General features: G+C 31.7%; 4 protein-coding genes across 4 annotated transcripts; 2 read left to right on the forward strand and 2 right to left on the reverse strand.

The window, feature by feature from the left end:
* Positions 1-2,498: 2,498 nt before the first annotated feature.
* On the reverse strand, positions 2,499-4,421 carry LOC110711291. Its single transcript, XM_021889671.1, has one exon. The coding sequence runs from the start codon at positions 4,121-4,123 to the stop codon at positions 3,284-3,286; it is 840 nt and encodes a 279-aa protein (XP_021745363.1). The 5' UTR covers positions 4,124-4,421; the 3' UTR covers positions 2,499-3,283.
* A 2,485-nt stretch (positions 4,422-6,906) lies between these two features.
* On the forward strand, positions 6,907-8,158 carry LOC110713894 (protein FAR1-RELATED SEQUENCE 5-like). The gene is made up of 2 exons (XM_021892336.1): positions 6,907-7,998; positions 8,117-8,158. The coding sequence occupies exons 1-2, from the start codon at positions 6,907-6,909 to the stop codon at positions 8,156-8,158; spliced, it is 1,134 nt and encodes a 377-aa protein (XP_021748028.1).
* Positions 8,134-9,729, forward strand: LOC110711299 (protein FAR1-RELATED SEQUENCE 9-like). The gene is made up of 2 exons (XM_021889680.1): positions 8,134-9,216; positions 9,308-9,729. The coding sequence occupies exons 1-2, from the start codon at positions 8,158-8,160 to the stop codon at positions 9,323-9,325; spliced, it is 1,077 nt and encodes a 358-aa protein (XP_021745372.1). The 5' UTR covers positions 8,134-8,157; the 3' UTR covers positions 9,326-9,729.
* A 620-nt stretch (positions 9,730-10,349) lies between these two features.
* LOC110711305 lies at positions 10,350-11,299 on the reverse strand. The gene is made up of 3 exons (XM_021889683.1): positions 11,195-11,299; positions 10,903-11,106; positions 10,350-10,795 (listed from the first exon to the last, which is right to left on the reverse strand). The coding sequence occupies exons 1-3, from the start codon at positions 11,246-11,248 to the stop codon at positions 10,607-10,609; spliced, it is 447 nt and encodes a 148-aa protein (XP_021745375.1). The 5' UTR covers positions 11,249-11,299; the 3' UTR covers positions 10,350-10,606.
* Between the last annotated feature and the right edge of the window lie 3,951 nt (positions 11,300-15,250).

The raw sequence follows: 15,250 nt of genomic DNA on the forward strand, positions 1-15,250 counted from the left end.
TTTTCTTATAATAAAGGTTCATTTTCTTTAATATGTTCATTTATTTTTATGAAATGTTCATTTTTTGGGTGTGGTCCAGCTATTCAATTATTGTATGATAAATGTTCACTTTTAATATACTAATGTTCATAATTATTTTTGACATGTTCATTTTTATTAATAAATGTTCTTTTTTTCTTTGTTTTTTTACGTGTTCATAATTATTTTTACACTAAATGTTCATTTTTAAGGTTGTGGCCCAGAAATTTTATGGTTATCATGTTTATTTTTAATACTTAATTATGATTTTTTTTAACATGTTCACTTTTTAAGTACTAAATGTTCATTTTTTTTAATGTGTTCATTTTTTTATTATTGAATGTTTGTTTATTTTTACGTGTTCGTATTTTTTTACTACATGTTCATTTTACAGACAGTGGTGCAACTATTCTAACTACACTAAAATGCAACTCAGACTTATTACAACTATAGGTGATAAAAAAAAATTGGGCCAGGTTAAGTCTATGCATAAAATTTTGTGCCATAACCCGTAAAATAATGTCGCGTTTATCAAACCAAAGTGAGTTTCCCGATATTATTCGGGTTGAGCTTGACTTTTGAACCAGAAAATGTTGCCAAACCTACACTTTTTCATGTTGGGCTGGATCGGGCTAGCGAATTGGATCATTGATGATCACCTCTATTGGGACTTGTGGGCCTTTTTCTAACCGTTTCTGTGTCAGGTACATTTCTAAGCTCGACACACAATTGAGCCCACTTGCAATGTGCATCTTGTCAAAATTTACTAAGGGCAGCGCAATCACTACCAATTCCACGTGCTACTGTGTTGTGTCGTGTTTGCGTGTCTAAGTCAAAATTAACTTATTATATTGTACTTTGTTGTGTCAAACTTTGTCGAGCTTATCATGCTTCTCCAGAGGAAAAAATGGCTTGGCCCATGGCCCGACACAATATAATAGCGTGTTGTATTATGTCGTGTTACGAATGGTTTGATCTCGTGTCATCTTCAAATAAATCCCCGTTGTGGAGATTTTGAGGGTAGGGATCCCTATCCTTAAACTTTTACAGAGTTAGCAAGCCAATTTGAACCAAGTTTACTCGTAGAATACTAGAAGTAGAAGAGTTGTTTTGAAATCTTGGGGTGAACAAGGGTATGTTTGAGGGTATTACAGAAAAATTTATCAAAGAAATAACCAAAATCTTTGCATATTAAATGAAGTATGGAGAAGAAGTTGGTCACTCTCGGAAATTTTAAGCTTAAGTGTTGGGTTCAATTCTGATTACATCAACCTTAAGAGGGTATTCCTTGTACCCTTCATAATTTGGGTCTTCAATTGGAATAAAAAAAAAAAAAAAAATTGAATTTTTAAAAATGACTCAAGATCTCATCCAAAAAAAAAATGACTCAACATAGAACGAGTCAAAATTTTGAAAATGGAGCGAATCTCTTCTTGCCTTTTCTTATCTTATTTACAATTTTCTTTTATTTGCACAAGTTTAAATTCATGTATGTTTTAAGATCCATACAATAAGACTCTAAAACAAAGATATGTTACTGGTCACCTCATAGACCCTCAAGATTGAAAGGTCATTTTCTTACCATTAGTCTAACAATAGGTTGGTGGTTATGTGTTTGGCACTTTAACACATGTTAATTTTATACATAAATGAGTAATAACAAGATTAATAAGACTAGCTTTTATGACAAACGTACACTATTTTTACAATATTTGAATCTATTTATGTTCAGAGTTTCTACTTTTTTAGCTTTACAATATACGTCTAAATCCAAACTCCACCGATTAAACCAGCAGTAATCGTTGTCTTTATGTAATGCCTTTTCAATAATACACACCTAACTAAAGATTAGTGATCAAATTAATACAACTCCACAGTACTAGTGCCGTACCACTCTACTATATAATACGGAGTAACAAGTCAAAAAAACATTTTATTATTCTAAAAAATGGCTTCCACCACATCATAACAAAGGGAAGACGAATCAAAAGGAAATTGCATGGGAATTCGCATTTCTCCTTTCTTTGTTTTCGAGTATTTTTTGGCACTCGAGAAAAAATGAACTAAAAAATATGATTAATTGTTTTTGATAATACGAAAAAAATTAGGCGGGAATTTAATAAAGGTTACTACCATAAAACTACTAGTGAAAGCGTGACACATTTTTTGGGGTTTCGTAATACGGTCAGCTACTCCTACTATACAAGTATTATCTACCATTTCTGACCTCTACCCTCTTTTTTTCACTGGTCTTTTTCACAAAGGACCTGTTTTTACCTAATTTACAAAATGACCCATCTCCTAACCTCCAATAATAATTAAAAAAAAAAATGTATTTTTTTAGGGAAATAATGGTATCTTAAAAATAAAAATGGAACACAAAAAGATAACAAGATTCAAGAGGGAAAAAAACAAAGGATTTAACTTCTTTTTTTTTAATAGAAAAAAAAAACTACTGTATTTAACCTGACGATCTAGGATTTAACTTGACGATGAAAATGAATTTTTATTGTATTTTCTTCTCATTACATCCAAATGTTCCACTAAAATAAAGGAAGATGAACAAATAAAAAAAATTCACATTCATCTTTTTTTTGGGAAATGACCAGTAATCCTGAGAGTAATAATAGACAAGTAATGATGTAGACAAAACTCAATTTCACCCTACTTGAAGACTTTAAAACATGGTAAGTAATGGTAAATAGTGATGAATAAGAAATTTAATTACGGCTTTACTATCTCAAGACTTAACACTCTAAACTAGCCAGAATCTAGTGCAAATTCAAAATGCCTTGCATAAATTTTGTCCCAAAGTTTTCAAAAAAGGTAAGAAAGACATCTCATTTAGTAGCAAAACATCAAATTGAAAATTGGTTAATTTCATCTCAATTCTTACCTAATCATCAACTCAATCTCAATGACTCAACTCCAACTCCTCAAAAGTTCATATAATTGAATAATTCACAAGAAATTTAGAAATCCTTACCAACAAAAATGACTAATTTTACTAGTACTATTCAAATGCATATAAAGTATACATCCGACTATTTTAACTACCAACATTTAATTGACATTAACAGCTACTATATCATATATCACCCAAATAACAACACATTAATCACTTCCCTAATAACCCTTCTCTTAAAGATTAAGAAAATTAAATCAAACAAAAAAAAATAAAGAGGTTGAAGGAATAATTTTGACTAAGCTTTTTCATTTTTAAATTTTTTTAATACTTCTATTTATCTTTTTCCTTTTTCTTTTATCACACATTCGGACCCCAAAGATTCTTCCAAAAACGAGAATGAAATAACCCAATGACGTCCGGAAGTACCTTCCTCGCCAACCCTTTGTGCTGCTGCTGCTCTTGTTGCTGCAACTCTTTCTGGGCCCCACTTATTTCACCCGGAACTGGATGTTCCTCATTTTCTCTCTCCTCCACGTCAGCACACACCAGAATCTCCGGCGACCGAACTTCTTCTTTCACTTCATTTTTACTACTTTCTTCATCATCGACAACAACTACTGGAGGAAGAATCTCCGGCGTTAGATAAGTAGATGACCCACAAGAGTCTCTCTTCTCCACGTCAGCACTCACCGTTTTCTCTTTCTTTCTACTGCTACTTCTTCCATTTTTGTTGTTGTCTTTCTTCTTCTTTGACGACGTCGTTTTCGTCTTCTCTGTTGAGGAAAGGTGCTCTTCGAAGGCTTCAATGGCTTGATGAATAAGCTCACTATGAGGGGAAGAATCCCAGCGATTCCAAAAATGGGAGAAACAATCAAAACAACAACAATCAAAGCAAGGAGATGAATGATTTGTAGTTGTGGGTATTATTGTAGAAAATGATTTTTTGTTGGATTTTTTCTTGCTTTTTTGGTCAAAATTTGAGGAAGAACAGTAGTTAAGAGTAGAAGATTTGAGGGAATGAGTAATCATATAAGCGAGAGCTTCGCGGTCTTGAAGAGAGAGAATGGAGATTAGAGTAAGAATCGCAGTTGGAAGGAGATGACTCAGTGAAGAAATTGGGTCATCGACATTGATAGTTGCAGAAGAAGAAGGAGAAGGGTGAACTTTGCCTTTGTTTTTGCTTTTGTTGAGCTTCATGGTTAGTATTAATGGTGGTAAATTGATGGTGGGTTTTTGTGGGTTAACTTTTGAGCTTTGAGGAGAGAGAAAATGAAAGAGAGAGAGAAAGAAGAGCAAGATTGAAGGAATGGGATAGGAGGGGGGCTAAGGACAAAGAGGTGATGGGGTTTGATGGGGTAGGGTTTCTTTTCCTTTTTGGGGGGTGGCTAACTATTGTTACTAATTTGTTTTGATTTCCTTGGAGAAAAAGAAAATTAATTTTGTGTATTTTTTTGTGATGAGGGAGAACAATACTTGTATAATGTATATATACAAAGTATATATTTTTTCACAATGAGTATAACTTGATTTGTAACTAGAAAGAAATACAGTGGGCTTTACAAATTAAGAAAATTGAATTTGAATTTATTCAGCTGAAGGTAAGAGAAAATGTGTTGTCAAAAGAGAAAAATGGGAAAAAGTTTGGATTGTGTAAATGGGTTTGAGTAAGTTATATTAGATTTAAATTTATGCGACACATATTTAAAGTTTTTAACACAAGTATTCAACTCATAATACATTAAGAACATTGGATATATTAATGTTTATTAAACTTAAAATTCATGGTAGGGTCATTTTAGATGATTCAAAATTTTAACACCAAGGCATTAAAATACATTTCTAGTGATATTTTATTTGAGACGTATTAATATATATTTTCATAATATTAACTTTTTTTGTTCTATCCTTAATGATAATTAAGGTAATTAATGGTTGAAGTTATGTATCGGTAAACATAAAGTGAAATTGTTGCAAATAAAAGAGATCAATAGAAGAAATACAATTCAAGGTAAACTTGTCTTTTTAAAAAAAAACTTAAGTGGATGAATATAATTTTTTCTTTATTTATTTATTTTTTCCAATTTATTTGAAAGGAAGGAAATATTGTGACATTAACTTTAAGAAAAACGAATCTAAGTCGATTCTTCAAAAGGTAAGATAAAATGTGTTGTCAGGTGAAGATAACAATGATAAGTTTGTAGTGTGTACATAGGTTTGAGTAATTTACAATAGGATTTAGATGTATGCGACGTGTCATGCTTGCTTGAATATTTATTGAAAGGATGCAACTCTTACTTTGTAATTTTGCTCAATTTGACTTTGACAACCTTTAAAACTGTTTTAAACCGTGAATATCTCCATAAAAAAATATATAAGAAAAATATTATTAAAAAATAGGGGCGTTTGCGACTCGGTTTGGTGTGGTTTGGAGCCCATCAAACCGAAGCGCATTTCCCAGACCAAACCACGCTGTATAAAAACTCAAATTTTAATCACAATTTTTTTAGAAATCGCAAAAAACAAAAAATTTAAGTTTTCGCTTTGATGTATGTGACGTGTGATTGAAATATCAATGTGTTCAACTCATAATATTATTATTGGATGTTGGTTGTTGGTTGATGGTTGTTTCTCTTGATTGGTCTAATTAGCTGCCATGTATTGGCTTTTTATGCTGGTTGTTTGACTCTTAAATAAATATGTTTGATAAAATTAGTTGTTGGAATAGAAATGTAGTTGTAAGTATAAAAAGCCAACAACCAACACAAAATAGCTAGTCTTACTAACTTTTGACTTTTGGAGGAATAGCTGGCTAAAAGCCGATAAAAAAGCCAAATTACCAAACGTATACTCAATCTGTAATGTTAATCGCAACACTTTTCTTTTACGTTTGTTTCATAATGCAACACTTCCTTATTTGGTAAGGACCTAATACTATTTTATTATCTCTCTCTCCTACCAAGTTGACTTATATTATTTTTTTTGTTATTTCTTTCTCCTATTAACAATTGAATATATCCCCACGACCCCACCTATTATAAAAATCTTCTTTTGACCCCCACCCTATGATTTCCTAAAATTTTGTGCAACACCTAGTGTTTGAATTATTAAGAAACAAAAGAAGTATTTTGGTTATATATATATATATATATATATATATATATATATATATATATATATATATATATACGGGAGGGTTCCGCTAAAAACAGGGCTTATGGTGAAAACTAAAAACAGCAAATCTCAGCCATTGATTATTAATGATATAATCTAACGGTTGAAATACAAGGTACACAAAATCTTAGCAAATTTCAGCAAATCCTCTGTTAATTTTGCTGAAAAACGCAAAATCTCAGCAAATTTCAGCAAATCCTCTTTTCATCTCATTATCAAATCGTCAATTCCTCAATTCGTCAAATTTTAGGGCTACTTTGATTATTTACTCCCAAAATTGAGGGCTCGTGATTCTTCAATAATTTGGGGCTTCCTCAATAATCTTAGTAAGTGTTCTTCATTCTTTAATTTCTGTTTTTAGCTGAATTTCTAGTTGATTGCGGCTTACAATACCGATATAACTGTGATTATTTCCTTGTATATAAGCTGAATTTCTTGAATTTCTATTTGATTGCTCTGTTTTTTAGTTTCAATCTCATCAACTTGTAGTTTCAATCCTCATCAACAATATGCTCTTTTTTCGTTTTTGTATAAATATTTGCAATATATATATATTTTTTTTATATTAAAGTTTTTTTTTCCTGGATATATGATATTAAACACTAGGAGAAATTGTTGCACATAAGGTGTTTGTGTATTTGCTTAAATGACTAACACCTTGCTTAATACGATATAGTAACTCTTTTTTATGATACCATAACCATATATTTTAGACTGTTTTTGTTGGTGTCCAGTTAGTTGCACCATGGAATGGATTATTTTATTATAGTACCCATTTTAAACCATATATTTGATATTATATGCAGACAATGCAAGAGGAGTCAGAAGAAGGTAGTTGCTCAAATACATCTACAACTACCAATGTTGTTGAAAACTTACCGTCACTAAAGGGCCCAAGTGTGTGTTACACTCCCAGAGGAACAAAAGAGTTTATACCGTGTTGTCCCCCTGAACTAAAGCCTACACTTGGTATGCTTTTTGATTCCTTACTTAAAGGTGTTGATTTTTATAAGCAATATGCTAGATTTGGTGGGTTTGTGGTAAGACTAGGTACTGAAAAGAGAATTAAAGATAGTGATAAAGTCTACTTGAAATATTTACATTGTAATAAACAAGGGTTTACGAAGGATGGTGAAACTAAAGCAAAAGTTTCTAACAAAGATAAAAATCCTAAAGCTAGAAAAAGAACCATAAATCGTGTTGGATGTAATGCAATGATTGGGTTTAGAGAACGTTCAGATGGAAAATGGATGGTTTATGTCTTTCATGAATCTCATAGCCACAATCTTGCTTCTCCCAACACAATGAATTTTTTGGCAAATGTTGGAAACCTTAAACTTGGCCAGAAAAAATTCATTTTTGACAACTCTAGATTGAACATTGGTCCAAACAAGTCTTATAAGTTGATGAAAGAACATCTTGGTAGCTATGATAATATAGGTGCAACATTGAATGATTTCAAGAACTTTAATCGAGACTTGAAAGCTTACATACAAGAGAAAGATGCTTCGATGTTTATAAACAATTTGAAAGAAAAAGCTGAAAACAGTGAAGGTGCCTTTTTCTTTGAGCATTGTATGGATGAACATCAACGCTTGACAAGAGTATTTTGGGCAGATGCAATTAGTAGAAAAAATTATTCGTTGTTCTGTGATATGATTACATTTGATACAACATTTGACACCAACAAATACTCTATGGTTTTTGCCCCATTTACGGGTGTTGATCACCATGGTAAGTGTGTGACTTTTGGGATAGGCTTACTTGCAAAGGAGGATATTGAATCCTTTGAATGGTTATTTGAAACTTTCTTAAAGGCAATGAATAACTGTCAGCCTACCTGTATCATGACAGATCAAGACCCTGCGATGAAAGTGGCAATTGAAAAAGTTCTTGATAAGGCAAAACATAGGTTTTGTATGTGGCACATTATGAAAAAAGTGCCACAAAAGGTAGGGCCCAAATTATGCTTAGAAACTGATTTTCTTCATAAACTAAACTCTGTTGTGTGGAATAAAGACCTTGAACCAGAAGAATTTGAAATTGGTTGGCAGTCTGTGATGTCTGAATTTGATTTAGTGAATGAAGATTGGTTCAAAAATATGTATAATATAAGGAATATGTGGATTCCTTCCTACTTTCGTGACCTTTTTATGGGTGGGATTTTAAGGTCAACTCAAAGATCAGAGAGTGAAAATAGCTTTTTCACTAATTTCACCAATCAGCATTTGTTATTGGTTGAGTTGTGGTTTCGCTATGAATCTGCAATCGATGCTCAAAGGCACACACAAGACAAGTTGAATGCTACTTCAAAAACTACACATCCCCAACTTGTCACCCCCCTGTACTTGGAAAAGCATGCTGCATTTGCTTACACTCATAATGTATTTTACATATTCCAAAAGGAATTCAAGCATGCTTTGTACAATTGTGGTATAAGTAATGTTACCATCAAAGAAGAAGAAGGGATTGAGCAATATAGAATTGTTGACAACACAAGGAAAAAAAGCTATCATGTCACATATGTTTTGTGTTCTAATGATGCTTCATGCTCTTGTAAAATGTTTGAATCTGTTGGAATATTATGTCGTCACATTCTCTTTGTCATGAAAGGAAAGTTCTTATTTGAGATTCCAAGGCAATATGTTTTACATCGTTGGACTAAAGAAGCTATGAAGAAACCAATTTTTGGCTTAAACAACTTGCTTGATGGGGCAGAGAAGGATAAGAAGCAAAAGCTAGTTGGTGATTTATGGTGCAGGTTTTTTTCATGTGTAAGTCTTTGTGAGGAGAAAGTTGAATGCCTAGAGTCATTGTTGTCTAAGCTAATATCTTTTGAAAATGAGATGAAAGACTTGGATTCTATAAGTCCAGTTGATAAACGTGAGGCAAAAAATAAACACATCGAATTATTTGTTGGATCTAATGACATAGTTGTTGATATTCTTCCTCCAAACAAGTCTTCCAACAAAGGTAGTGGTAGTGGAAAAAGGAAAAAATCTGACAAAGAGATAGCTATTGAGGAAAGCCAAAGGAAAGATAGACTTTGTAGAACTTGTGGTCAGAGAACAAACCATGATAGTCGGAATTGTCCGCAAAAAAAATCCAACTTGAATGAGGTATTTTTGTAGAAAAAAATAAATAAATTTTGTACTATGTTTACTTCCCACTAGATTTTCACTTTATATATGTTCGTGTACATGATTTCAGGATTTCAAAGAAGAGTAGAAAGGCTGCAAAACCACTTCATATTTACAAGAAGCAACATCGGCTACTGACAGCCTAGTGCTGAAATAGAGGAGATGAGAGGAAAGAAAGAACATAGTGCTATAGTGCCCTTTTTATTGATATAGTGATTGTTATTGTTTCACATATATTAAACAGGGACCTTTTATTGCTCAAATTTTATTGATAGGGTGACCTTTTATTGTTAAACTTTTTATTGACCTTTATATTGTTATTTTGATGTAGTGACATATTGGCATATGATAACTTCAATTTATATTATAGTATGTGTTTTTAACGTCATAGTGACTTTTTTTCATCGTATTGACACCTTATTCCGTGATAACCTTTTTAGTGATATAATGACCTTTATTATGATATAACAACCGTATAAAAAATACTCACATTTTAACAATTCTTCTAATCCACATCGATTAAGCCAATACAAAGTTAGGGAAGGAGGGGCTCGTTCTTTTAATTGATATACTAAATGAATAGCTTAAGAATAGATTAATATAAATACGACACTTTTACCTTACATAGTGACCTTTTATTTAAATAGAGACAGATTATTATAGACATCTTTTTTATCACATAGTAACGCTCTTGCATCTCATAGTGATCCTTTTGCATCGCATAGTAATTGGAAATTTTTACCTCATATAATGCCATTTTACTTACATAATGACTATAAAAAGTAATATAATATCCTTTTTCAAGTTTTTCTTTTCTTTTTTAAGAGATAAAAAAAAGTTAGACATTTTTAGGTACATATTTATCATAGGTCCTTTGAAAACTTGTCACATATGTATACAAAATATAATAATGAATATGGTGATAATTTTGCATTATAACTTAATTATATATAACACATTGAACTAATAACATTTTAAATACATAGTGACCTTATAATATAGAAACCTTTTAAATAACATAGATACCTTTTTAAATACATAGTGACCTTATCATATAGAAACCTTTTTAAATAACATAGGTACCATTTTTTTATAACATAGGCGCCAAATTTATAACTAATATATATTTCACTAAACTTTCTTGAATGTCAATTAAAGATTACATATCAAAAGAACTACCAATACCACCAATTCAAAAGCTTTGTATGAACTGGAATCATATCATATTGTTCTATATTAACACTTATACAATTTTGTCAGATTATCCATTTGTTGATGCAAACTACATCATTACATTAGATTTCCTACTTCTGTGCAAAATACAAATACTTCCGAGCAAAAAACTTCATCCACATATTCGTTAGTCTGCCTATACTTTCTTTTCCTTTTTACCTTGCTTTGTTTTCTTCTTAATCCCATCAAAAACATCTTTTGCAACTTGACTCCTTATTAATCTGAATTCAGATAGCTTTTCAAGAACTTCATCTCTGACAATGTTCATATCAGATAATACCAGAGTAGCAGCAATCTGAGCTCTCAATGTCCGTCTAGTTGAAACCTAAATTTAAGCAAAAATTAGAATAAAAAAGCTAGTTAAATTCCATGGAGGAAATAGTTAATATAATAAAAATTGAAAGCCAAATAAAAAAAATGAGACGAGATAACCGTTTTCAAAACATTGCAGTCGAACACATCAGCTCCATCAAAGTAAAGCATGCTGACCATAGTATAAATGCCACTATCATTATTCTTCTGTTTTCCAGACTTCCAATTTACAGAAGGTGACTCCAAAGTATACTCAATCATGTTCTTCACTGAGTCATTACTTTGAGGAAGGCGTTGATCAAGAAAAGTACTCAGCATATCACTCTAGGCAAAATAAATTAATACTTTAGGTTCCATGAAGCATATCCTAACTAGAAAAATACAAATAAAATCCAAAATATCATATTTTTACCAGAACATCAGAGAACTTCTCAACCTCACTCATGTACTTTGTATCATAACTCATATTATCTATGAACTGAAGCTTTTCTTCCTTCAAATTCACAACAATTAGGAAAAAGTGTTCATTCAAGAGTATAGGAACAAATATCTGCAATAAATAAATAAACAACTATTAAGCTTGAAAAACTTAATATAAAAGTACTTAGTTGAAAAATGATTGTCAACATTTGCAATGTATTACCAACTCAACATTTGCAATATCAAAATCATTGCAAGGAATGAACAACCATCTTGACCAAATGTCAAATAGCTTGTCAATGTCTTGTGTGTTACTATCTGTGTTTGCAACTTTCAGTAAAAAAGCCTAAAAAAGAACAAACATTAATAAATATTAAAAAAATTAGAAGGTAGAGTTATTTTTCTTAAATGTAATTACTTGCATTACATAGTGACTGTTTTCATTGCATAGTGAAATTAATTTATGAATCATAGTGACTGTTTTCAATACATAGTGAAATTAATTTATGAATTTTTTATAATGAACAACTACCATTATAATGATGTAGTAACTAAATAGCCGAAAGATACTTACACTTTGAGAAACACCAAAATATAGTTTTTGAGGTCCATGTGCACTACTCTTCTGGTTTTCATTAAGCAACATAGCCCAACAATCAATAATAACAGAAGATATAGCAATAGCCGGTGCACCTAATGAAAGGAATTCATTCCTTGTAATCTCAAATGGTTTGCCAAAAGATACCAACACCTCACTGTACAAGGAAATAAAAAGACACATGTATATTAACATAGTCACTTATTATTAAAATTTGAAAATAAATAACAAAAAGAACAATGACATGACTTACTTGAGATCGAAACCATGATAATCACTAATGCAGTAGTCAACAAGTTCCTGGACAACTGCATCCAAAACCTTCATATCCTTATTACTTGACTTCATATATTCAGTTACATATGTAACTTTATCACCAAAGAGACTAACATCCATAGCAAGGGAGCATTTAGATTTTCCATTACTCAAAACATGCTCAAAACCTATCCTTGGAACCTCACCAACTACAACATTAATCTCTTTTGCAGGTGCACCATTATCATCAATATCATCATCATCCAAACCATTAGGCACTTTGCTTACCCAATTTACAAGAGACACAATCTCATCAACAATTTCATGAACACGAGGATTCATAAAGAATAAATCAGTTTGGGACATTGGAGGTGTCGAAGTTGAAGCATCATTAGATTTACGAGTCTGAAATAACACTTTCAACTCATTCATGTAGAAGTTAGATACCACTTCTAAATCTCTTTTCATGAGCAAAAACTTCTCATAAACTTCCTGTGAAAAAAAAAATGTACCACTTAGATTTAATAAAATAATTTGTGACAAAAAAAAAAAAAAAAAAGAAAGAAAAAACCAAACAGACAGACAGAATTAAAGGGTAAAATACTTACATCAATAGCAATTGAACGGATTTCCTCATTAGACATTGAACTGGCAGGTAGCTCAAACTGAATAACACCCTTAACATTGCTACGGACACCTTCATAAACAACAGATTCTTTTCCAGAAGTTTGATTCACAGGAGCTTCCTTGAATTGATTACAAACAACTTGTCCATCCTCAAATTGCAACTTCTCACTCACTGGATATGTATCAAACTCAAGAATTCCACACCCAAAACCCTTGGACAACTTTTCATTTCTAATTCTATCTCTTATATCCACATCAGTCCAATGTTGAATTAAAGGTATTGTAGAATTTAACACAACATTCCTAAACCTCAATCGATGAAAATAGATAATCTCTAACATCAAAACACAACCACAAAACCATTCTATATTTCCTTCTTTGTAGCTCTTCACAGCTTCACAAAGTCTATCTAAGACATATTTTGACCAATTATAAATTCTTATTTGATTAACATCAACCAAACATTTTACAATTCTCAAATCCACAGTTCTGTTGGACGTAGGTGCTAAAAAACTTGAAAAAGCATGCATGATAAAAAGCTGTCTGAATTCTTCCCCACCATCTACTAGTAAAGGGATCTTAGATTCCAAAAAACCCAAAGGAATCTGATCATTCTCACCCATAAGACCAAAATGAGACCTCCATTTAACCTTTAAATCATAATCAGGGTTGATGACATTAGCACAACGAGAAATTTCTTCAACTTTCTTAGATGTTTTGCAAGGAAGGCAAAAAACATCATACACATCAAATTCAGTCACAACAAAATCTTTTTTACCATCAATAGTAAACATGCAGCTACCATGATCAAAACAATCTACCAACCATGATAGCATATCAGTTGCAGTTCGTTTCACCTTCAAAGATAACAAACCTCCAAAGCCAATTTCTTTAACAGCCTTGATTTGATCATCTGAAAAAGTTTTAATCATCTCTACTAAATGAAATGGCCTGCAACGTGTTTTAAATCCTCGTTGCACCCTGTAACAAGACATACGAAAAGATAAACAAAAGAAACCAAAATAGTAGCCTCTTTTTATAGCATAGTGACCTTTTTTTTAAACAAAACTTCAAAAAAAAGAAACAAATATTCACTTACATATGTACATCACTATCTATGATTGCAGATTCTTGCCTATGAATCACAATGTTCTTATCCTTATTTGCCTTCACTTTCTTCACTTTAAGACCTTCATTTTCATCCAACTTTCTCTTCTTAGCTGGCAAAACAATAGCATGTGAAGAAGAAGACTTATTCCCCTTCTTTCCTTCCATCACAGTTGACAAAGGTATAGCATTCTCAATGTTAGAAGGTTTCTTTTTCTTAGTGATAGCTTTCTTTTTCAATCCTTTTTCAATACAAGCATCTTTATCTCTGTTAGTATCATCATCGATCATTTTGCTTCCATCATCAATATGCTCTTCATCTTCATGATCGAGATTGATACATGCTAAAAACACGCAAGCATATAGTTATATATACAATTATCTTCATTTTAATCTAGCAAACAATTATAATATAGCAAACTAATAACTTAAAAATAATAATCATTGTCATTGATATAGTGACCTTTTTCAGTTACATAGAGAACTAATAATATAGTAACTTTTATATTAATATAGGGACCTACATTCTATAGTATTAGGAGACTATCATAATAGAGCAACTAGTATATTAAGGTTAATAATCCAAAAATCAAACATTCATCATACCTCCTGTATCTTTCAATTTAACTCCTCCTGTTGAGCTACGAAGGCCTCTCCTTTTTTTAAAAGTAGCACCACCTCTAGTTCTCACCATAGTTATAAAATCTAATCCAAATCGAATGAAAATCCTTGTTGCACCCTGTAACAAGACATACAAAAAGATAAACAAAAGAAACCAAAGTAGTTGCCTCTTTTTATGGCATAGTGACCTTTTTTTAAAACAAAACTTCAAAAATAACATAGTCCAACACCCCTCCAAAAAGATTCAGTTTATTTTGGTTTGGTTTAGAACAAGTTCAGGTCATATTCATATTTATGTCTTTTGACAACCAATTTGTTTACGAATAAAAAAATCAATTCAAGTCAGGTCAGGGCAGTGAAAATCAAATCAAACTAAGGTATCCAAATCCTCGAATTCTGGCTACCTTGATTCAAGTTCAAAACAGGCCTAATTCAGAAATTTTGAAGCAAAATCCAGTACAGAGTCAAATTAACCATGCACATATGTCAGACTAGAAGTACACTTTTCAACAGTCAAGAAAGTCATGTAGATGTCGATTTAGCATGATCAGAAGCAATCTATCACAAATCCACCCCAGATGTTTGTTCCTGGGTTAGTCGCTTAAGCAATCTGCTCTCAACACCAAAAATCGGACATATAGAATCAAAGTCAGTATCTTAAACCAGGAAGCATTCTTCATACTTTATGTTCTTTCTTTCTTTCTTTCTTTCTACGGTTGATGTGGAAAGAGTCTTTGCATCAATATCACAAACACCAGAAAATTTATCTAAGTGCAAAAGGCAAATAATTCATGTAGGAACCTAATGACATTTGATGCAGCTGAAACCACTTCAAATCAC

Source organism: Chenopodium quinoa, unplaced genomic scaffold, assembly GCF_001683475.1.
Source record: "Chenopodium quinoa cultivar QQ74 unplaced genomic scaffold, ASM168347v1, whole genome shotgun sequence".
NCBI classification, from domain to species: domain Eukaryota; kingdom Viridiplantae; phylum Streptophyta; class Magnoliopsida; order Caryophyllales; family Amaranthaceae; genus Chenopodium; species Chenopodium quinoa.

What these genes read in the sequence shown, in the direction of transcription:
- LOC110711291 (XM_021889671.1), bottom strand. Translation starts at nt 4,123, where the DNA reads ATGAAGCTCAACAAAAGCAAAAACAAAGGCAAAGTTCACCCTTCTCCT.
- LOC110713894 (XM_021892336.1), top strand. Translation starts at nt 6,907, where the DNA reads ATGCAAGAGGAGTCAGAAGAAGGTAGTTGCTCAAATACATCTACAACT. An exon ending in TTGAAAAAGTTCTTGATAAG is followed by an intron (nt 7,999 to 8,116) that starts GCAAAACATAGG and finishes TGTGGAATAAAG; the next exon opens with ACCTTGAACCAGAAGAATTT.
- LOC110711299 (XM_021889680.1), top strand. Translation starts at nt 8,158, where the DNA reads ATGTCTGAATTTGATTTAGTGAATGAAGATTGGTTCAAAAATATGTAT.
- LOC110711305 (XM_021889683.1), bottom strand. Translation starts at nt 11,248, where the DNA reads ATGAGTTATGATACAAAGTACATGAGTGAGGTTGAGAAGTTCTCTGAT. An exon ending in AGAAGTTCTCTGATGTTCTG is followed by an intron (nt 11,107 to 11,194) that starts GTAAAAATATGA and finishes TATTTTGCCTAG; the next exon opens with AGTGATATGCTGAGTACTTT. An exon ending in ACTGCAATGTTTTGAAAACG is followed by an intron (nt 10,796 to 10,902) that starts GTTATCTCGTCT and finishes GCTTAAATTTAG; the next exon opens with GTTTCAACTAGACGGACATT.